Below are 24300 nucleotides of genomic sequence, written 5' to 3' on the forward strand. Positions count from 1 at the left end.
GGTGAATATACCCAATCTCCCATTGAGCTGTAATAACCTGATTTCCCTCACCCTGGAAACAGTGCATTTCCACTGAAGCCGTGGTACTCATTTCCATGATAACATTTCCCACCAGCACTCTTAACATTGGGAAATAATTTAGTAGAGAACTTACAGAGTCTATGGCATTTTCCTCCATAAATGGTTTGTGAAGGAAAAATTTTCAGGACTTTCTTAGGAAACATAGTTCAGAGGTGAGACATATAATATTGTATCTTAACATTCCTTTCTCTGAAAGACTTCAAGTTGCTTCCTTTAAAGTAAACTAAAAGTAAGTTTGCAACACAACTTACTTTCCAGTTGGCCAGATAGTCATTAACTAAACCAAGAAACTATTAAATAAAATATACCTAGTCACCCAAAATAGCATGTGGAATCTAGAGCCTTTGACAAAAAAAAAAAAAAAAAAACAACCATCTTGACAATTTTATTCTTTATAATATTATTGTTTCACCTTTTTCATTAAAGAGTCCCCAAACTCCATTCTGAAGGAGAAACAATGTACCTCGAGTTTCAGTTCAGTTCAGTTCAGTCGCTCAGTCGTGTCCGACTCTGCGACCCCATGAATCGCAGCACGCCAGGCCTCCCTGTCCATCACCAACTCCCAGAGTTCACTCAGACTCATGTCCATCGAGTCAGTGGTGCCATCCAGCCATCTCATCCTCTGTCGTCCCCTTCTCCTCCTGCCTCAATCCCTCCCAGCATCAGAGTCTTTTCCAGTGAGTCAACTCTTCGCATCAGGTAGCCAAAGTACTGGAGTTTCAGCTTTAGCATCAGTCCTTCCAAAGAAATCCCAGGGCTGATCTCCTTCAGAATGGACTGGTTAGATCTCCTTGCAGTCCAAGGGACTCTCAAGAGTCTTCTCCAACACCACAGTTCAAAAGCATCAATTCTTCAGCGCTCAGCTTTCTTCACAGTCCAACTCTCACATCCATACATGACCACAGGAAAAACCATAGCCTTGACTAGGTGGACCTTTGTTGGCAAAGTAATGTCTCTGCTTTTGAATATGCTATCTAGGTTGGTCATAACTTTCCTTCCAAGGAGTAAGCGTCTTTTAATTTCATGGCTGCAGTCACCATCTGTAGTGATTTTGGAGCCCCCCAAAATAAAGTCTGACACTGTTTCCCCTGTTTCCCCATCTATTTCCCATGAAGTGATGGGACCAGATGCCATGATCTTCGTTTTCTGAACCTCGAGTTTGGCTGACATAAACTAGCAAACTCCTTGTGTGTGTGTGAGGTTTTTTCAATGTAAACTAACAATTTCTCCCTATGTGTGTGTGTGTATGTGTACACATGAGCCTTCTCAGAGCTTGAGTTTTTCATTTTTGTCCCCCAGGATATGATGGGGTATACTTCTAATTATAGATCTGTGAATATTATGAGATGTTGAATAAGGAAGAACTTAGTCCACAAGCTACTTTTTCTTCAAGGAAACGACCTTGGACAAAGAAATAACATGGTCTTCAAGCAAGGGAAAGTAGCTACCTCAGACAAAGGAAGGACATTTTCTGAGCAAATACACCTCAGTGGAAGATGTTACATATTCTTACAGAGGGAAATCCAACCTTAGTTTGCTCAGAATCTTCCAAATATGCCACTGTGATCCCAATTCCATTGGTAAAATGCCACTCTTTTCTCATGAATGCCCTAACATCCATATGGGAGCTCGTCCCTGGCTGCAAAATCAACTTTTAGTGGAAATAACTCACTTGACTTTTTTCCAGAATGATTATATAAAGGGTTTTAGTCCATGTTTTGAGAACAGAACTTACTATTTTGAATTTGTCATTCTCTTGTTTGTACATATATATATTTTCTGGCCATGCGTTCCATGTATCCATGTAGGGTTTCAACAGCTGTTAGAGGAGTACCTGTGCTAAGTCGCTTCAGTAGTGTCCAACTCTTTGAGAACCAATGGACTGTATCCTGCCAGGCTTCTCTGTCCATGGGATTCTCCAGGCAAGAATACTGGAGTGGATTGCCATGCCCTTCTCCAGAGGACCTTTCCAACACAGGGATTGAACTGGTGTCTCTTACATCTCCTGTATTGGCAAGCAGGAGTTTTTTTGTTTGTTTGTTTAACCACTAGCACCACCTGGGAAGTGTGTCTTCAAAAGCAGGCACCCATCCTCAAATGCTTGAATTCCTCATTTTCTCATGAGGCCCTTTGGTGGTAGCTCCATGATCTGTTGGAGTTTCACTCTCAGTGAACATTGATTACAAATAATCTCAGTTGATAATTACTGTTTCACAAAAGTTGTCACAGCTTGCTGCTTCCTTACAAAACTATGAACTAAAGCCTCATTACTTTTCACATTAATGTAGATGGCCAATCCCAAGAATCTTACATTTTCCTGAAGACCATCTCCCACTATCCAGCCACTAGTACCAATATTTCTATCAGTTAGAATTCAATCCCAATGAATAGAATTTTACTGTACAGTTAGTCCCCTACATACGAACCTTCAAGTTTTGAACTTTGAAAGATGTGAATGTATGTTCGCATGTCTGGTCACATAAGTTAGTTCACGTGTCTGCATACATTGTCACATGTGTGTATCATCTACAAGTGGTTGTGCTTTTGTGTACTTAACTGTACAGTACTGTATAGAATACAGTAGTGCACTATCTTTATTTCAAGCCCAGGAAGTCCAGAAGCAAGTGTAAAAACCAACAGTGATGTTGCTGGTCCTGGTAATGCTGCTGCTGCTGCTGCTGCTAAGTCGCTTCAGTCGTGTCCGACTCTGTGCGACCCCAGAGACGGCAGCCCACCAGGCTCCCCCGTCCCTGGGATTCTCCAGGCAAGAACACTGGAGTGGGTTGCCATTTCCTTCTCCAATGCATGAAAGTGAAAAGTGAAAGGGAAGTCACTCAGTCGAGTCCGACTCTTAGCGACCCCATGGACTGCAGCCCACCAGGCTCCTTCGTCCATGGGATTTTCCAGGCAAGAGTACTGGAGTGGGGTGCCATTGCCTTCTCTGGGTCCTGGTAATAAATGCCAGCTATTGAACTGTACTGCAAGATTCCTTGGTGGCTCAGACAGTAAAGAATCTTCCTGCAATGCAGGAGACCCAGGTTCGATCCCTGGGTTGGGAAGATACCCCGGAGAAGGAAATGGCAACCCACTCCAGTATTCTTGCCTGGAAAATCCCATGGAAAGAGGAGTCCATGGGGTCGCAAAGAGTCGGACTCGAATGAGAGACTAACACACACATACTGTAGGATTAATAATGTTTGCTTTCCTGTGTGTGTATATTTGTTTTTTAATGTATTATTTGTGTGAGAAGTATTATAAACCTACTATAGTACAATTCTATATGCTGATCTTGTCAGTTGGGTACTTGGGCTAACTTTGTTGGACCTAGGAACAAACTGGACTTACGAAGGTACTCTTGGAAAGGAACTCATTTGTATGTAGGGGGCTTATTTTAATGAAAATTTACTGTAAATTGAACAAAAGGGAATGGACAGAGATCTGAAAAATCAGGACTTGGAACTGGCAAGAATCAATGCAGATTCTGAGACTAAGAAAGTAGAAACTACAGCAATGATCTAACAAGCCCCAAACTGGCCTTGCTTATGTCATATTCTGCTTTCTTGGCTAGAGGAGAATAGAATACCTAAATCTGCCCCCCTGGACTGTGTCTAGTGGAAAGTTGACATTTTCTTAAGACACACTTTCAGAAATAAGAAAAGGATGCAATAACAGCCAAGCCACATGCAAATTTTTGGTTGTACACAAAAGCTCTTGTAGAGGCTGCACACAAATGACAGTGTATGACAGAGGATTCCTAATAACCAACCCACATACAAATAAGTTAATTTGATTCAGATTTTTAGAAAATTACTTTAGTTCATTTTTCTACTACAAATTTAAGACAGGTAGTTTGTGACTTGGCTATTATGAGTTCATCAAGGCCTCCTTGTCACTTTTCACCAGTTTTTACACTTGTTCTATATTTTCTCTTCCTCTGTTTTATACCCTTTAATTTTCCCTTTGTATTTAGTATTAATTTAGTATTCCATTCCTAAGAAAGGTTCAGAGGATGACAAACAGCACATATACTTATCTCTTTTAATAAAAATGTTTAAGTAACTAAAACAATAATATTAATAATAGTGATAAAAATAGGGTAAGAACTGTCCGTGGATGAGGGAGTTTTAAAACTGTCAGAAGATACACAGTGGAAGGGAGCAGAGTGAAAGGTAAGATAGTAAAGAAAACCACAGCACTCAAGTGGCTGAGGATAATCTTCTAACAAAACCCTGGTGTCACTGCTCAGCATCTACAGGGGAAGAAGAGTAGGAGAAGTGGGGCTGAAAATAAGGGGGAAACTCTGAACATGAAACAGTTTAACTGCTCAACACCCTATGTAACACACTCACCCCCAGGCAGAGAGCAGAAAGGAGCCCTTTAAACCATAGCACATTTAATAAAGACTTTCAGTGAAATTTCAAGGGGAAGTTTAGGTTCCAGGTGGACTCCTTGTTATTCTGGCATAGAGGACACAGCCTGAGCACTGATTCTCTAAGTTCTCATCCTAAAAGAAACTCAAGGAGATGTAGCTTGCCCACTTTATCCACAGCTATGGAGACTCTCACTTAAGGAAGAAACTTGGAGAAGAGTCCTATTCAAACAAGAAGGAAACTTACACAGAGATACAGTCCTTCTCTCTTAAATATGAATCAATGTCTTTAGCACTGATGCTGAATCCCCCCCTTATTTTCTAAATTCCATAGTTGAAGATCTTGATTTTTAGCATTCATATGACTACTCAAAATAAAGATCATATTTTCCAGCTGCTCTTGAAGCTAAAGATGACAATGTGATAAAGTTCTTTCCAATGGGGTATAGCAAGAAACCATGCATTCATCTTCTTGGAAAGACTATGGCATTATTCCCAATTCTAGGTGGGGAAGGCAGAGGAAGTAATGAGAGGAATTACATATGGAAGAATCAGTTCTAGGCACCTCTGTTTATTCTGTTACTCGTTCAATTAATTTAAAAAATATTTTGAACACATACTATATATGAACTCCAGTACCATTCCAGGGAATTCAGAGAAAAGTAAGACAAAAATAAGAGCTCTTTGCTCTTAAAGAGATCCCAATCTTTCAGTGGAAATTTACTCATATAAACCAAGCACCGCACAAAGTAATGGGCTTCCCTGGTAGCTCAGTTGGTAAAGAATCTGCCTGCAATGTGGGAGACCACCTGCAGTACAGAAGACTTGGGTTTGATCTCTGGGTCAGGAAGATTCCCTGGAGAAGGAAATGGCAACCCATTCCAGGATTCTTGCCTGGGAAATCCCAGGGACAGAGGAGCCTGGCAGGCTGCAGTCCCCATGGGGTCGCAACTTAGTGACTAAACCAACTCATGCAAAGTAATACTTTTAATAATGAAAGTAGGTCTAAGGGGAAGGAGTTGAGAGAGAGAGAGAGTTTAATTCTGTGAGGCTGTTGTAGAGTCCTCAAAGTTTTCAGAAGGGTCAGTCTCTAGATACAGTTACACCTGAAGCTGGCATCTTTGTGTTGCAGAAAACAGTGTTTGCATTTTTTGCTTAAACCAGTTTGAGCCAGGATTCTGTCACTTACAAATAACATTCTCTGAGCTCCTTAGCTCTATGAACTCTCGGGCTAAGGAGTGGAGAAAGAGAATAACCAAAGAACTGCCAGTGAAAAACAGCAAACAGGAGGAATAAATCCAAAGAGGCTGGAGGAACCTCCCAGAAAGCCACACTGGGAGAGCCTCATGCTGGAAGGAAGGTGCATGGAATTTACATACCTCAAAACTGAAAAAGCAGGAAGAACTTGAACAGAATTCACAGTCAGTCACCTGTGGAGCTGTGTTAAGATGTTTCTGGAAACTGAGAAATGAGTTCATGAGAACAGAATTTGAGGGGTCCCATGGAGCCCAGTCACAGGTAGTCACAGTGATCGATTGAATGTATTCAATATAATGTAAATTTACTTGGTGGATGTAATTTAGTAATTTATTGCAGCAAATTAGATGTTGGAATGAAAGTGTGGCTATGGTTGCTATGCTTGTAGTCCAAATAGAATCGATTTATGATTAACAGAATGGTGTGAGCAGTACACCTGACTCGCTTTCTTACAGTGCGTGACAGTAGCCAATGAATAAAAACTTAGCTTTCCAGCACATCTATATTTGCGGATTAATAAGCAGCAAGCTTCACTGTCTTGCCCTCTATCTGTACGAGACAATGAGCCAGAAGTTCACTTCCTTATATTTACATGTGAGAGAAGGGGTGGAACCTTGGACTGCGATTAACTGGCTGACATTAAGTGGGTGTAGATATAAAATTCTGAGGAATTTTATTTTAAAACTTTCAGAGGAAGTTTTATTTAAATTTTATTTAAAATTTTAAATAAAAGTTAAATTTTATTTAAAACTTTCAGAGGAAGTTTTAAAATATATATGTAAAGACAGAACACGGGGAGAGTCTATGAAAGAGACCTTGAGATTTTAGCTCATCACCACTCAAAATTGGATTCTCTATCTGAAGACAGGATTGGGAAAGTTGTTTGCGTGGGACATGAAAAAAAATGGTTCTGAGCGCAACAGAGGCTGAGGAAGATGAGAATGAAGACTTATCCAGCTGGATAAAGTGGGGGTCTTGGGGGTCTTGAACGCCAAGCTGAGCGTTTTTCTGTCAATGCGTGGACGATAGGGCAATGTTGCAAAATATTGAGAATGCAGTGCCGAGAGGGAAATGATTCAGGTAGGCAAATTAGAGGCCTCTTGGATAAGGTGAACTAATTTCTGAGAGCTGTCTAACTTCTGAGAGCCGTCTGGCGTGAAAAAGCTGCCGGGTCCGTGGACGTCCCCAGCACTGCGCACACTAGGCCCCACCCCTAAAAGGCTCCGCCCCTGAGTCCGAGGAGAGTGGAAGCTGCACCAATCCAGAATCTCAGTTTAGCCTAACCCCGCCCCCTTCCGTCCCGTCCCGCTCTCTCTGTATCCCAGGAGACGCTCTTGCGTCCTCTCGATGCGCGTGCTCCGCTGTGTCTGGGAACCACCGCAGGAGGAGAGGGCAGCGCCGGCGCCCAGCACCTGCCACGGGTGAGGGACACACTTCGGCGGAACAGAAAACCAGAGTTGTTCCCCAGGACCAATCCATCGAGATTCGTGGCGGACTCCAAGAAGAAGACGGGTTATTTTTCCAGGCAGTCTCTCCTCTGACCCATACAGACCTTCCTCAGTCAGTGAGCGGCAAGCTTACTAAGCCAAGGCCCTCGCCATTTATTTCAAGAAATGCATAGAAGGGGGAGCACAGAAAGGCTCTCTCCTCACCGCCCAGTTTACCCTTTGAGGGCAGTGGAAAAAATTAATTAGTCCTGTTTAGAACTGGGTAGGAACTGAGATGCCCTCAGTTTTGGTAGATAACCAAAGTTTGAGAGATCACATTATCCCTAATGTCATATTTATATAATACATCGATTTTTGTTCTTGTTTAGTCGCTAAGTCGTGTCTGACTTTTGGGAAAACCCCATGGACAGTGGAGCCTGGCGGGCTACAGACCATGGGGTCACAAAAGAGTCCCAAAAGAATATATCAATAGTATTTCAGATGTATTGATCTTTCATTGAATTAGTGATTAGGTTCTCCCATAGGAGCTATACTTTTTTTTTTTTTATGGTTTGCATCTTTAATCATTGACATAATAAGTCAGCTGTCACAGCAAGATTTTTTTTTTTTTAAGTTTATATAACGACAAGTAGATACCTGGTGTTTCGTGATACGAATAAATCTTATTCCATGATTTGGAAGCAGTGAGGGGAGTTAGTTAGTCTGTTGACTAATTTTTAACTTTTTCTCTTCTCTTCTTTGCTATTATTCTTTGCTTCCAAATTTTTAGGCTGAAGTCTGTAAACCTGGAGAGACCTTCAGCAGTAATCTCCAAATGTAAGTCGAGTGAAACATGGCCCACTTTCAAACACTTTTCCTGCTTTAAGTTTTGATTTAACTGTCAATCATGTCAGTTAGCAGGAAATGTGTGGTTTCTATTTATTTACAACCTATTTACCTCTCACAGAGTGCTAAATGTGTCCGAAAATACAAGGGATAAACATTTACTGACTTTTTATTTTATGTGATTTTTTTTTACTCTGTTCAGGAGCAGATTACTGACATTTCTTCTGTAGCTTTCTTTAAACTTTCATAGTAAAAGAGCTTGTGGTGATAATGTGAAAAGTTCCAATTCTTATCGATGATCTTGTTGATGATAGTAAAATCATATTTATTTTGAACTCTCTTGATGACACATGATATTTTTGCTTGCTGTGTGTTTATTGGTTTTATTTCTCACATTTCAGCTTTTTCCCCCCAAGGTGACTGAATTCTGGAGATAGTGGTCAACCTCAAACATAGTTACTCCCCAGGTAGCCGGTGTCTATACAACTCTAGGCTTCCCCTTCCTTTGTGTTTCTTGATAAGGGTATCTCTGGGGATTGTGGGGGAAAGAGGGTTACTCTTTGAAGAATTTTACTTGGGGGCCAGAAACTTAAACTCACACCATGGGACACATTCAGCCTGATCCACCTCTCTCAAACCTTTCATCCTGTATTTCTCCATTCTCATTTGTCTTTGCATGTGGGGGCCAAACTTAGAGATTGTAACTGTGATACAGGAGCCAACCAGGAGATCAAAGAATCCACCAAATCTCCTCTGAATACCAACAGTGGAATGGCTGAGGGCAACCTTTTGATGTTTGTCTCGGCTCCTGTGGTGCCTAGAGTACTCTGCCCATTTGGTAGCACTGGGGGAGCTGCCTCTGGGTCCCCTAACAGACAGCTTCACCCTGACCTCCTAGGGCTAGGCTCATTTGGGTACCAGCCAGGGAAGTACCACTCATTATTCTCCCTTAGGTACCCATCTTGAGGTAGCACCCATCATGTGTGGTGTGGAGCTAGGAGGACCCTGATAAAGTGTCAATTGTGAAGGATGATGGGTTCCATTTCTGCTTCAGGCCTAGATCAGCCACTCCCAGCACTAATCCCATTCCTTCTGGATGGAGCCCACTAGAAAGCAGGGAATACTCTCTAGTCCACACCAGGAAAATGATACTGTTCATATTAACAAAGAACAAAAGGCTTTCTTCACTCAACAGGTATGATTTCAGCCTGGAATGACAGGCCCCTACGTGTGCTTGCATTTTTTCTCACTTTTTTCCCTTTGGTTTGCTTCTATATGCTAAAATGCAGCTATTTTCTACTCTAAGAACATTCAGCAGAAATAAGACTGAACTGATCAGACATAAAAGAGATGGTGATTACTTAGATAGGAAAATAATATGTTACAGGATCCTTTTACATATTTGATGCATTTCAAATATTATGTCTGTCATAAAATTTGGTTCAACAGCTACCTATTATGTAAAACAAAATATCTTTACATAGCCATGTATGGGTTGTAAAAAACAAATCCCCCTTTCCCAACAGGCATAGGCTAGGGAGGATGTGGGGCTTAGAGCAGCAAAGGGAGCCCGTCACATTCCACCCTAACCTTGAGCTTAAACTTTCAACATAGAATGGTTGAAGGATATTTTTTCCAGCACACAGTTAGTAATTTTTTTTCCGCTTTATCATTCAGCTCTGACCACCCCCCATTCAGAGTTGTGCCTTGAGGCTTGCCAGCAGGGCTTGCGATACTTACATTAAACTAAATTTAAGAGTAAAGGTGCTCCTGCTGCTAATGTTCTTAGATCAGAGGAGAGCAAAATGAAGGAACTGGCAGCTGAAACTTTAATGGTTGGAAACGTTGACTCAGATTAAAAAAAAAAAATCACAGTTGATCTGTGTGACAAAGAAGACATCTTCCTCTCCACGTCTAACATGTGCATAAGATTTTATTAGATGCTTGTATTTTCTAGCGGAACTGGTCTAACCCAAGTAAACATCAGTGAGGATTAATTTTATATCACAACCTGGTAGGTCAGCTCTTGGGAGGCTTATACACGCCTTGCTGGAATACATGAGATGGCACTGAGTTTCTGGGGTTTGGTCCCTCTGTGTGCGAGCTAAGTTGCTTAGTCGTGTCCAACTCTTTGTGACCCCATGGACTATAGCCCACCAGGCTCCTGTGTCCATAAGATTTTCCAGGCAAGAATACTGGAGGGGGTAGCCATTTGCTTCTCCAAGAGATCTTCCCAACCCAGGGACTGAATCTGCATCTCTTATGTCTCCTGCATGGACAGGTGGGTTCTTTACTACTGGTGCCACCTGGGAAGTATATTTGGTCCCACTGTGTGCACGTGTCTGGGTCTTCCTAGTGTTTGAAGAAATTGCAAGTACCTTTTTCTGGTTTTGAAGCTCCTTGAGAAACCCTTCAAAGGTCCCTAAGATTATGCAGAGATCACCTTTGCCTGATGCCTTTGGTAAGCATAGGGGCTGTCAGAACAGAGTCTTCATTTGTCAGGGAAGGAATGTCCAGACTGAATCAAGAACAAGCTTCCTTTCTTTCCCTTTCCAAATCCCCTTGGGGCAGACAGGTCTGGGTTAGGAGCTGAGATGGCCCAGATTTGCTCTGATTTGTTCCATAACAGCTGAGGACTCTGCAATCCAGAGTCTTCGCAGCTTCTCTGAAACAGGCTCACAAGGAGTAGGATTGGGGAGCCTTTGCCCTTTAAATCTGTTCACCAGGTCTAATTCTGCCTTAGCTTTAACTTCTCACTACATGTTCTATACAGTATTGTCATTTAGTAAGTTCTGTTTATCCAGTTAACTCAACAAGTTGATATAACATCTGATCAGAAAAATACAAATTTTTATATACAAAAAAGTTAAGTAACTTTCTTACGAAGTTATGGCATATAATACATTATGTTTCTTAAATGTTTGTTTTGGAGGAGATGACTGACATTTGCTATTTAGACTGAGTGCTTTAAAACTATAACTGTATAAAAATAAGTAGACCTTATGTTTCAAGGATCATGTCATACACTAATAATCTGGGCAATATTAGGATTCTATAGACTTTCCCCATGGCTCAGTGGTAAAGAATCACTTGCAGTGCAGGAGACACAGGAGATGTGGGTTTGATCCCTGGGTCAAGAAGATCCCTTGGAGGAGGAAATGACAATCCACCCCAGTATTCTTGCCTGGAGAACCCCATGGACAGAGGAGACTGGCAGGCTACAGTCCAAAGGGTCACAAAAAGTCAGACGTGACTGAGCACACACACACACGCATTATATCTAAAACATGACACTTATCTCCATTAGAATTTTCTCTTTATTATGCAAATAATTATTTTCAGGCCAAGGTATTTTTTTTTTTTTTTCAGAAACACTAGACTGCCTATTTCCACACTGAATTTCAAAAGACTTTTCCTCAAATCTCATTGCTTTTCCAGCCTCCATCTTGCCATGGCTTTGTACACAGCTCTAGAGGAATATCTTGTCTCTGTAGGCCACAGGCAGTCCTACCTTGAGTCTGACCACATCTCTCTCTCCACCTCTACCTAAACCACCATCCTCTGTCATCCAGATTTCATAGCAACCTCCAGCTGGTCTCCATGTCTTCCTTTCTGCCCCCTGCAGTCCAAGTCCAAAAGGGATGCCAGAGTCATCCTCTCAGGGTAGAAGTCAAACTGTCACTCCTGGGCTCAAAGCCTCCAATCAGCGTAAAAGTCCTAGTTTTTTATGGTAATCTTCAAGACCCCATATCATCAGAACACCACCAAATTTCTCCTTAACTTCTCTGATGTCATATTTTTCTGCTGCTACTCATCCCTGGCTACTGGTGAACACTGGGTCCTTTTTAGTTCCCTGCTTGATTTTCAGCTATAGATCCCATCATCATCTGATCTTCTGTGTTATTTTTGCTTGTTTGTGTATTGTCTGTTTCCCCACCTTACTGACCCTATCATATAGATTCTGTGAGGTTAGAGATTTTTGTCTTTTTGTTCACTGCCTCATCTTCAGTACCTAAAATAGTACCTGGCAAAAAGTAGTAGCTTAATGCGTATTTGTTGATTAAGGCCCAGATTGATGGTGATTTACCCTAGGTCACACAGATAACAAATACTGGAGGAAGTGATTTAGAACCTGAAATGAGCCTTGCTTATGGGTATGTGACCCATAATGGTAGATGTAGAAGTCAAATGGTAGAGGTCAAAACTTGTGGAGATAGTGGTGGTAGAATCAAGAGGCTGTGGTCTTCTGAATGCCTCTCCAACAGGAGAAGGTGCGTTCTTTTGTATCTGAAAGTGCTTGTAACATGCGACAATTTTCCACTATAAGTCCATCAGCATCACGCCCACACTTCTTCCTTTTTGGAGTAAGATTTAGATAACTTGATTTTATAGATCTACCTTCATTATGGCTCACTTACTTTCTCCACTGTGGCATATAGCACTTCCCAAAGATAGCCATCCATCCCGCATCTTCCTCTTACAATGTGACTTCAATGCTTTCCCCTCAGTGGGTGAGTCTATTTCATTAGCCTTAAATCTAGGCAGCCTATTTTCACAATGGAAGTCGTGCTATGTGACTTCCAAAGCCAGACCCTGGGAATACAGCGTCCACTTGGCTTTTCTTTGGGTACTTGCCTTTCTAGCCCTGATCAACCACTTAAGAAGTATGAGGCTGCCAGGCTAAGAGGAAGCCCAAGCCATATGAGGAGGTCACATGTATGTGTTCTGAGAGATAGCCCCAGCTGAGGTCCCAGCTAATAGCATTCACCACCAGATATATGAGTGAAGACCTTATAGGTATTTCCTGTTTCCCACCACTGAGTTACCCCTAAACTTCTGAGTCTTCTCAGCAGAGGCCCCAGTCAAAATGGAGTAGGGAAAAGCTATCCCCACTGTGCCTTCTCCTAACTCCTGACCCACATAAAATGAAAGGCAATACATTGATTGTTGTTTTAAGCAATCTTTTTTAAACCACTACACTTTTAAATTGAAGTATAGTTGATTTACAATGTTTCAAGCATATAGCAAAGTTTTGATCAGTTATATATATCTGAATATATGTATGAGGTGAAGTGAAGTCGCTCAGTTGTGTTCGACTCTTAGCAACGCCATGGACTGTAGCCTACCAGGCTCCTCTGTCCATGGGATTTTCCAGGCAAGAGTACTAGAATGGGTTGCCATTTCCTTCTCCAGGGGATCTTCCCAACCCGGGGATTGAACCTGGGCCTCCCATATTACAGGCAGACACTTTACCATCTGAGCCACCAAGGAAGCCCCTGTATACATATAATATATGTATACTCTTTTTCAAATTATTTTCCAGTATAGGTAATTACAAGATATTGAATATGGTTCCTTGTGCTACACAGTAGGTTCTGTTATTTATTTTATATGTAGTAATGTGTATTTGTTAATTCCAAATTTCTAATTTATTCCTCCCCCCTTTCCCTTTTGGTAGTCATAAGTTTGTTTACTACATCTGTGAGTCTGTTTCTATTTTGTAAATAAGGTAATTTGTATAGTTTTTTAAAAGATTCCACATATACAGATTCCACATTCCACATATATCACATATAAGTGATATCATATGATATTTGTCTTTCTCTGTCTGACTTATTCACTTAGTATGATAATCTCTAGGTCCATCCATTGTTGCTGTAAATGGCATTATTTCATTCTTTTCTATGATTGGGTAATATTCCATTATGCATGGAATATTATCTTCTTTATCCATTTCTTTTTTATCCATTCTTTGCTCAATAGGCATTTAGTTTGCTTCTACATCTTAGTCATTATAAATAGTGTTGCTGCAAACAGAAGGCAATGGCACCCCACTCCAGCACTCTTGCCTGGAAAATCCCATGGACGGAGGAGCCTGGGGGGCTGCAGTCTATGGGGTCGCTAAGAGTCAGACACGACTGAGCGACTTCACTTTCACTTTTCACTTTCATGCATTGGAGAAGGAAATGGCAACCCACTCCAGTGTTCTTGCCTGGAGAATCCCAGGGACGGGGGCACCTGGTGGGCTGCCGTCTATGGGGTCTCACAGAGTCGGACACGACTGAAGCGACTTAGCAGCAGCAGCAGCAAACATTGTTGCATATGTTTCTTTTTGATTTAGAGTTTTCATCTTTTCCCGATATATGCCCAGCTGTCTCCTTGTTGAGAATTGTTCTTAGCATTTAGCACTTCTAAGGGAAAGCCTTTATTTGTGAGAAAGTTTTTAGAAAACAGCCAAGTATGAACAATTTTTATTGTTTGTAACAGGAGAGCAAAGCATGAGTGTTTGAAATACATAGCTGCCCTAAAAATCTTCACTTTTTAATTGCAACCAGCTCTACTGACAAAACCCATACCAAAGCTCCTAGTTGTCTGAATCTTCAACACATTTATCAGATTTTCTCTTCTCTACTTTGTGGTGGAGATGCAGACACGTAGTAAATTGGCCAAAAGGCAGATAGTAAGAAAAATAATGAGAGAAGCCACCTGCAGAATTCACTCACTGAGCTTCATGCCTGAATAACAGAGCTAAAGATCTACATGCAGAGGCATTCTCAGCTCAGATGACTGACTAGATCTCTAATAATGTCTTAAAAGATTCTTTGAATGATTTACTGTTTAAATACCGTTTCTGTTTATTTATTTTTTTTGGCAGTCCAAAATGACTACCCTGCCCCCGCTGCCCATGACACGCCCAAAGCTTACGGCCTTGGCTAGACAGAAGCTGCCGTGCTCACCAAGAACAAAACCAAGGTATGTGTCCCCGGCTTTCTTTTTTTTCCCTACAGAAGAAATTTCTTGCAGTAAAAAATGTCAGTAACATATCTCAACAATAAAAATTGTTTAAAGACAAAAGTACATTTCTATATTCAGAATATTCAAATTTGCTGTTTCAGAAAGATTGATAAATCTTATTCAAAGATTAAGAATATATTTATTTAGCAGGCAAGTGCTCATTTGGTCATTTTATTTCCTACTGCCATTATATTGTGGTTCCTGCAAAGCTTTGGAAATACATTTCCTTTTTGAAATATGTGTGGAAAAATTGAAAGCAGAAGCTCTAGGCGTGAAAGTTGAATAGCATCTAAACCACAAGGTCCGGATCCTGATTTCTGTTTTGGAGGAAGGAAGACACAGTCTTACTCCTAGGGTAAACTAGTGGGCATGATTTAGCGCCTGAAATGATCCTAGAGCTTGAAAATACATCAGACCTCCTCTGCCTGTGAATGACTGCTGAATTCAGGGAGTTTTCCTCTCGGGCCGAAAACCTGCAGGGCAGGAACTTGATGTTTTTTTATTGTAACTATGCATATTAATTAAGACTGTGTTACTTAGAAGTTTCCACTTCTAGTTTTATTGATTTTTAATTATGCACATATTATTTATCAACATAAATAATTTGCATATGTAGGTTTGATTATCTTTTTATGCATGCCTTTCAATTCCTACAAGGCATAATGATCAAAGTATTATGAGACTGCTTTGTTCGAAGAAGGACCATACCTCATTTTTGGTATTTCTGGCAGAGACCAAAGCCCCTGAACCAAAATAATACGTTCAGCTAAATTTGTAGAAACTGTAAAATAGAATTGCAGAAAATTGTAAGTTTACTTTCAAATAATTTGAAAAGCAACAGTTTTGATAGAGGCATAACTTCAGTATATACATTCTTATTTTCCATCTTCCTTTTGGGCAATGTGAAATATTTGCAAAATCTGAAAAAGCTAGCTTCTTCTTCCTGTCATTTTGTAATAACTGAGTTTACGTTTTCTTTTCAACATGAACAAAACCATAACTCAGTGTCACATCCCTAGGATAAGACAGATTTTAAAGAAAAAAACCTTTGAATTCTTTTTATTAAAGAAAAACATTTTTATCATAACCATTTAAGGCAAATTTTTTAATCAACATTCTCCATTAGCTTCTGAATAAAAAGAGATACTTGTGTATCCTGTACTTCAGTTGTATGATATGTTAATAGTCTGCTTATTCTTAAAGGTGCAAGGGGTATGAAGAATGAGTATATTACATGTGTAATATATTTCTCATTAAAGTCTTCTTAAAATCACTTTCAGCTTGAACTTTTAATAGTAATTTGAGTTTTATGTGTGATTTTTAAAAACCACTCGAACAGAATGTCAGAGTGAAATTCTATGTTTTCAATGAATAAATTCAACACATTTGTATCAAATAGGAGTTTTTTAGTTCACGATACTGTGCTGAACACAATCTGACTTCTGTAGCTGGAAGGTTGTGAGAGAACATAAGTAAAATGGAAGATCTTAAAAGTTTTGAGGAGAAAACCCCATTTATTTAAGAATGTAGACTATTTTAGTGTGTTGATGTTTTATTTGTTTACACACTGAGTTCAGTATTCTTCCCTTTTTCCATTCAAGAAAGTTAAAAATTTGAAATTATCAATGAAGAGCCTAACTGTAGCTCTTGCAGAACATTTATTATCTAAGATATTATACCCTGAATATTCCTGTTCTCCTGGTGGCATTTTATGTTTGGTAGCTTTTCACCTCGATAAGGCAGTTCTTTATTATTTCTTTCCATTTCATTTAGGTCTGAACTGATCAAAGAAAAAGATGACATAGATCATTATTTGGAGGTGAATTTCAAAGGATTGTCAAAAGAGGAGGTTGCTGCGTAAGTATATACCTCTTAAAGGTACTTTAATATAAAGTTTGTTTTTTTGTCTTGATTATTTGTTGAAATTTCAATTTTCCTGTGCAGTTCATTTTTTCGCTGGAACATGGCATTTAAAAATTAAAGCTCGTATTAAATAGTGAGAAGTCACGTCTATTGATCTTATACATATCAAAAAAATCTTTAATTTTATGACTTTGAAAATTCTCGTATTTACTAAGGTATTATACTATCGTATTTGCAATATTATAGTTAAGTCTGTGTCATTGATTGCTTAATAGCTTCCATTTTAGGGTATATTGCCTCCAAGGGGGAAAAATGCTTTAAGAGAAAGAGTTGTGTTATCTTTTTTCCTGGTGATTAAAAAGAAATCCCTGACTAATGTATATTTTCTCTCCCATCAAAAACCTACAAAAAGAAGTAATGGATCATAGTTTATTGGTTAATTTAAAAATAATTCCATGTATTTTTTTAATGAACAATGTAAACTTTGCCATTTTACTGCTAATTAGAAGCTAATATGTGATCTGAGTAAAAATAGTATAAAAATCCATGTAAATTAGTGAGAAATAAATAGAAACCTAGAATAATAGCTAAACAGGTTTAATATTTCTTACCTATAGATGTGTTGACTCTGTTATTATCAGATTTTTAAATGTAAGTATTGACAAATAGAAATCTTATATATGCATATGTATCTTATGGAATTTATTAAATGGCTAAAATATTAAAATATTTTATACAACAAATGCTTTTAAAAGAGTTTCTCTATGTATATTATCTAGTGCTATGGGATTCCATTGAAGAAGTATTCCTATTGATGGTTTTGGTGTAGGTTTTCATACAGTTTAAAATTCTAAGTCTCTTGATACATTTCATTAGATAATTGTCAAATTATGCTTATAGCTGGAAAAATGGAATAGTTCATTCTATCCATAGCCACTTTATTTTATAGAGTGACAAAATTTACAGTAAATATAATCACTGTCTTCTTTGGAGTTCTATTGACTGCCAAATGTAATATCTGGAACCTTTGGTTTTTAAATGCTATTCTAGTTGCTAATTCATTAACTTTCCATGGTAACCTGTTGCTTCTGCTGCTGCTGCTGCTGCTGCTAAGTCACTTCAGTCGTGTCCGACTCTGTGCTACCCCATAGACGGCAGCCCACCAGGCTCTCCTGTCCCTGGGATTCTCCAGGCAAGAACACTGGACTGGGTTGCCATTTCCTTCTCCAATGCATGAAAGTGAAAAGTGAAAGTGAAGTAACCTGTTGGATAAAATTAAAGGTCAATATAGTCTGATGGTGTGTTCCTTCTTAAAAGAAAAATATATGTGAGTGATATTTTCATTTTTATTTAAATATGGGATATCTAAAAAAATAAATATAATGACTACCTATAATTCACTTAAGAATTAGGAATTAAATTTGGAGTTAAACTTAGGCTTCACTTATTTGACAAACTAGACACCTTTATACTTAAAATTTGCTTTCAGTCTGCACTGAATAAAACATTATTCTAAAACAGTCCAGAAGAGTGTCCTCTTACAAATATTTTTTTCACTAAAGAAGTAAAAGTGAAATTGTTAGTTACTCAGTCATGTCCAACTCTGTAACCCCATGGACTGCAGCCTGCCAGGCTCCTCTGTCCATGGGATTTGCCAGGCAAGAATACTGGAGTGGATAGCCATTCCCTTCTCCAGGGGATCTTCCAGACGCAGGGACTGAACCTGGGTCTCCTGCATTGCAGGTAGATTCTTTGCTCTACACAAAACAAGTAGCACTGGGTAGTTCTGAATCTTTAACATTGAATTCTACTTAAACCTACCTATACTTGAATACTTTTTTAGATCAGAGCTCTTTCCCTAAGATAGTGGGTACAAATCTTATTAGAAAGTTCTTGTACTTGACTCACTATTATGCTTCTGACTGATACACATTCTGGACTTTGCCCTAAACAAATTAATTGAATAGCATGTAAAGGACAAAATTGATTTCAGCATCTCCCAGCAATACCCAACAGATGCCATGAGGAATTATGCATATTCCAAGCAATTTCTGCATACAACTTTTAATCAGCCATTCTACTCTAAAAAGATGAAAGATAAATGCAGGAAGCATTTATTAAGTGCCTACTTTATATCTAATACTAGGATTTTCACAGAGAGAGAAACTGTTATTTTATTGTAAAATATTTGGTCTCATCTTTATCTCTACTTGAGACAGTACAAGTAGGGAATAAATATGCAATGAATGAATACTGATTATACTGTGAGATGTAGCCTAGAGGTCTGGAAAAAAATCAGAGAAAACTAAGATGTTGGATAAAACTTCCCAAAGAAGACATATTCCAAGTTTGGCTCCTTATCTGTTAGCATTGTATAATGAACAAACTGGTGAGTCACAGGTCCTCACTATACAAGGACATAATGGGGAGAAATGGATGAATCAGATTTTCAATCAAGCAAAGCAATATCTAAGATATATCCTCAAATGCCTCTCTAGACTGCCTTATTCCCTAAGATGATAATAGAAATGTATACTTACATAATTCATGTCCATTAGCTTTGATATCCTGTAATGTGGATGTGTTTTTTGTCTAGTCCCAGAATAACCCTTCACTGTCTACTCTAAAATTTACCAAACTATTGGTACTGATACATAAACTCACACTCCGTGTCCCTCCTACTGCAATGGGTTGGAAAGTTCCTGTTCTTGTCTAAGGATTATGTCTATATTTGTACTGCAGGTGCCATCCCCTCTTACTTTTTCCAAGACTTTCTCCAGCAGTTAAACATGTTTAATTGCTACATCATCAATTTCTTCTTCTGCACTGATTCAGTCTCATCAGCATTCATATCCACTCTAGTATTTACCTTGATTTCTTATCCTCTTCTCTATTCCACCCCATTTTTCTCTACCCCTCACAGTAACTGGGAGCACTATTTCCATATTTCTATATCCCATTCTGAGACCAACTGAAATTGACTCTAAATAGATTTCCAGACCTAGAACTCACTGAAATCTGTTTATTGTGATCAGTATCCTCCTTTTAAATCACAACCAGTGGTCGTGTGTCTGTCCTTACCTTTCTTGATGTCTTCACACTATTTGAGAGTTGAGTTCTCTCTCTTTGAACATTCTGTGCTTGTAGCTTCCAGGATGCCATGTTCTATGGTTTTCCTCCAGACTGTTTGACCACAGGCAGAGCTCTATAGCTAAATGTTAAATTAATAAATGGGTGAAGAATAACTGTTGGATTACTAACACCATGAAACAGGTATTATGCTATGATATTCTTTGATTACAGCAGTTTTAGTTCAGCACTGTAGGTAGCAGCTTCACTGTTGTATTGAGGAAGTTTAATTCCTCAAAAGTGTATTATGTTTACAAGTAAGAGTATAAAATTTAAATGAATAATTGAGCAGGACAGGCTAAAGTAGTTGTTACTGGAATGGCCAAACCCAATTGATGGGGAATCATTTTACTTTGGGTTAGGTAAAATGGTTCAAAGGCAAAGGGCTTCTGAGATTTTTATCATCTACATTTACAGAAGGAATTCTAGTATAGTAGTCCTTAATACTTCTTAATTGACCAGATTATTGCTATGCCTAATAATGATATTTTGATTTTCTTAAGTAAGTGGTTGAATAGTTCATTGATAGTATTTGACTGATCTTTAACAACTAAAGATTATGTTGTATTTCTGTATTTTGTGCTTTTTTATTCTGTATTATCAGAGTACATTATTTAAGTGATACTTAAAGTACCACTTATTATCATAATTGCTTTGAGTAGCTAAATAATAAAAGTGTCATTTATAGATTCAAATAAAGTTTTCTTGGGGGCAGTTTTTACAGCTTTAGCTATGTATATGAGGATACAAATAAGCAAAATTATCAAGGGACAGAGAATGTTAGTCTGCTCAATATTATTTTCTGTTCAGATATCAAATTCTATTATACAGAAGAATAGATTTAGTTCAAAATTGTGTGCATCTCTAAGATATTTTCTTCTTTGAGAATATCTTTCAGCATCACCAGTTACTGAGTGTCACTTGGTCAACACAACCTTTCTATCCTGCCTTTGAATTGTACCTTACTTGCTCAGTTAAGGTCCTGGAGAAGGGAAAGGCTACCCACTCCAGTATTCTGGCCTGGAGAATTCCATGGACTGTATAGTCCATTGGGTCACAAAGAGTCGGACACGAACTGCGCGACTCACTACTCAGTTAAGGTAAATTAGTATTTGTCAGTCTTAGATTTTCATCTTGAAAATATTTCAAAACTGTCTTCCAAAAGTGCTTTTATAAATGACAGACATAATTGTTATGGGGCTTCCCATGTGCCTCAGATAGTAAAGAATCTGCCTGTAATGCAAGAGACCAGGGTCCGACCCCTGGATTGGGAGGATCCCCTGGAGAAGCAAATGGCTACTCACTCCAGTATCCTTGCCTGGAAGATCCCATGGACAGAGGAGCCATGGGATTGCAGAGTTGGACATGACTGAGCGACTGAAACTTTCACTTTTATCCTTGTTGTCAGCAAATTTAGCATTTGGCTTGGCAATATGGTCAGGCTCTTAGAATATCTATAATATGGTGAAGGTGTTTATTCAGAATATAATATTTCAAGATAATATTAGGGGAATTTAGGCCCTTTAGGTGAGCTCTTCCTCTGCTTCATTTATCTTGTTTACTTTTAAATAATTTTGTGATATTTTGTTTTTTCTTCAAAACACTTTGCTCCTCTTTTTAAAGTGATAAATTCATACGGAGTTTTGACAATTCAACTTTCTGAAGATTCCAGTTGCCAAATAAATGGCTACATGACTAACAGGAATAGGCAGAAGAGAGAAGGAAAGGACAATGACCCACTTTCCTTCTCAGAAGCAAATTAGATTTTAATATTTTCTTCCTTTGCATACTCATTGCTGATTCATGTTGTTGTAAGGCAGAAACCAGCACGACACTGTAAAACAGTTGTCCTCCAATTAAAAACAAAATTTCAAAAAAAGATCTTCCTGATTTAAGAAAAAGAGACAGGATTTTGGTGTTCTTAAGTGGAGAGACAATTAATCCTTACTTTCTCCTGAATATAAACAAAATAAACAATAGCAGAGAACACAGATGGGAATGGAAGAGAGATGCCATTCCTTTTTATTTTTATTTATTTACTTATTTACAATCTGGTACTGTTTTCCACAGCAATCTCTAAGATGTGAAACTAGGAAAGAAAAAAATTTTTGACCATAATTTTTTGAAAAAGAATATTGATATCAATGAAGTTTACAGTTTGGGAATATAAAAGAATGCAGAGGAATGGAACTTTTAAAAATTGTTTGCTGGATGCAAAAGGGATCTCAAGTTTACACCAAAACCAAATCTAAGTAAATAAAAAGGAAAGATTTTAAATGTCAACAAAACAGAGAAATGCCAATTTCTTAGGCATTTATGTCTTTATGTCCTTTAAAAGTTTGCTTTAAAATGTTAATTTTCACATATGGTGTTTAAACTTAACAGCTTTAAGTAGACTTAAAAAAGCTTTATAAGAGAAAAGCATAGGAATCATGTGAATCATGACATTAAAATTCTAGCTATTAGGGGAGAGTTCTTCCTCAGCTGGAAATTTGGCTTTGCTACTTAAAACCTGTGGAATTTGTTGCAGGTCACCTGACTTCACTAATCTTTGATTTCCACAACTATTGGGAGACTGTAATAATAACAGAAAATTCTTAGGAGAGTTAAAAAGAGATCCTGTATATCAAACACATGTAGACAGTTTCACTTTCTTTAACTGCTGTCTATCATTTTTCTTTGGCTTTTAAAACATTCATTAATGTAAACATTACCTAAATCTATACTTATTTTTGTAGATTTAGGTAGCAATATTAATTTACCTTTTTTCTTTAAATGTTTATAGTTACATATTTTATTTTGTACCAGGTATCATTTTCATCATGTTTAGAAGACAGTTTTTAGTAAGAGATACATTTCAAACACAGTAGTGCTAACCAAGTAGGGGAAATGTTTTTAATTTCAACTTACAGTAAACTTTTCAGAAATTTTTTATGCTGTACTAAACAACATAATTTGCATAGCTTATTAAACTGTACAGTTTTCTAAAATGTCTATAAACTGCTTAAACTTATTGTTACTATGATAAGATTGCTTTGAATTATGTATAGAATATAGTCAAAGAATGTGACTCTTCCTACAATAGCTCATAAACCTGGAAGTGCATAATGTTGCTGTATTTAGAAATCACTTGGGAGATTTAATAATGAAGAACAAAGTGATAAAAGGGGATAAGCACCCAGGTACCACAGAGGTTGAATCAGTTGAAATCAAAGTGGGGTCAACAATGACCCAGGCACATTATATGTAATTTAGGAAGCCAGATGATTTTACTATGTGAGCTTTGTCTCTGATGTTGTGTTCTGTCCATATTAAGAAAAACTTGCATGGGAATATCCGAAACTAATTTGACTCTGTTCCATTCTCTGTTATGTTCATCTTGCTTCAGTTCTATCAAAATCATCCCCCTGACTCATATCCGTACCCTGTTCTGTTTTCTGTGTTGGAAAATGGAGATGTTGTAATAAATGGTGTCATCTTCTCAGTGTTTAAAGTAAAGTCAGGCTATGGACTCACAAATGCTTGTATACTTTCCTAGGGCTTGTAGAGTCCTCAGGGTTCTTCCATGTTGTAGTATTTGTAACAATTTCCTTCCTTTTTTAAGGCTGAATAGTATTCCACTGTATGTTTATACCATAATTTGGTTATCCATTCATCTGTCAATGGCACTTGGCTTGCTTCAGTGTTTTTCCTATTATGAATAAGCTTAATGTGAACATGCGTGGACAAATACCTCTTTAAGACCCTGTTCTCAATTCTTCTCTGTATATACTCAGACGTAGAATTGCTAAATAAATTTGGTAACTCTATTTTAAATTTTTTGAGAGCCACCATGCTGCCACCACAATGGCTATACAATTTTTCATTCTCACCAACAATGAGCGATGTTTATGTGTTCCAATGACATAAACCGATCATTTTGTTATAGAAAGACTTTAGATTTTAGAGTTTTTGGTTCACAGCAAAACTGAGGGGAAGTTTCCCAGATACCCCTTGCTCCCACACATATTAATACATTGTTTTTTAATGCTGTATCCTAAATTACGTACAAAACAAAATGTGGAGTTATATATCAAAGTTACAATAATACTAACTCTTAGAATAATTATTTGTATAAGTTCATTAGTCTCTTAAATTATGTAAAAAAAACAGAATGTGAAGTTACCAACTATTATTAATATTACAAAAATACTAACTTACATAATTGACCATATGTCTATCTTTACTGAGACCTTTATTTCTTTATGTGATTTCACATTACTGTCTATTGTCCTTTTATTTCAGTCTGCAGGACTGCTTTTAGCATTTCTTGAAGGGCAGGTCCAATAAAAATAAAGTTCCTCAGTTTTGGTTTATCTGGGAACATTCTTAATTTCTCCCTCACTTGAGAAGTACAGTTTGGCCAAATGTAGAATTATTGGTTGACAATTTTTTTCTTTTAGCATTTTGGACATTTTAGACCCTCCTTCCTGGCTTCCAAAGTTTCTAGTGAGAAACCTGCTTAAAAACTTATTGATGATCCTGTATATCTAA

At 38.2% G+C, this 24300-nt stretch overlaps 1 protein-coding gene across 4 annotated transcripts in view; it reads left to right on the forward strand.

Annotated features, from left to right (window-relative positions):
• The first annotated feature begins 7025 nt into the window (after positions 1-7025).
• Positions 7026-24300, forward strand: part of TTC29 (tetratricopeptide repeat domain 29) — a 277080-nt gene continuing 259805 nt past the window's right edge. For 2 of the 4 annotated variants that reach the window (XM_005217505.5, XM_024977370.1), the window contains exons 1-4: positions 7041-7128; positions 7925-7971; positions 14636-14733; positions 16549-16632. In XM_005217505.5, coding sequence (XP_005217562.1) covers positions 14642-14733; positions 16549-16632 — 176 coding nt within the window. In that variant the 5' untranslated portion in view covers positions 7041-7128; positions 7925-7971; positions 14636-14641. 4 annotated transcript variants of the gene reach the window in all.

This window comes from Bos taurus, chromosome 17, assembly GCF_002263795.3.
Source record: "Bos taurus isolate L1 Dominette 01449 registration number 42190680 breed Hereford chromosome 17, ARS-UCD2.0, whole genome shotgun sequence".
Taxonomy (NCBI): Eukaryota; Metazoa; Chordata; class Mammalia; order Artiodactyla; family Bovidae; genus Bos; species Bos taurus.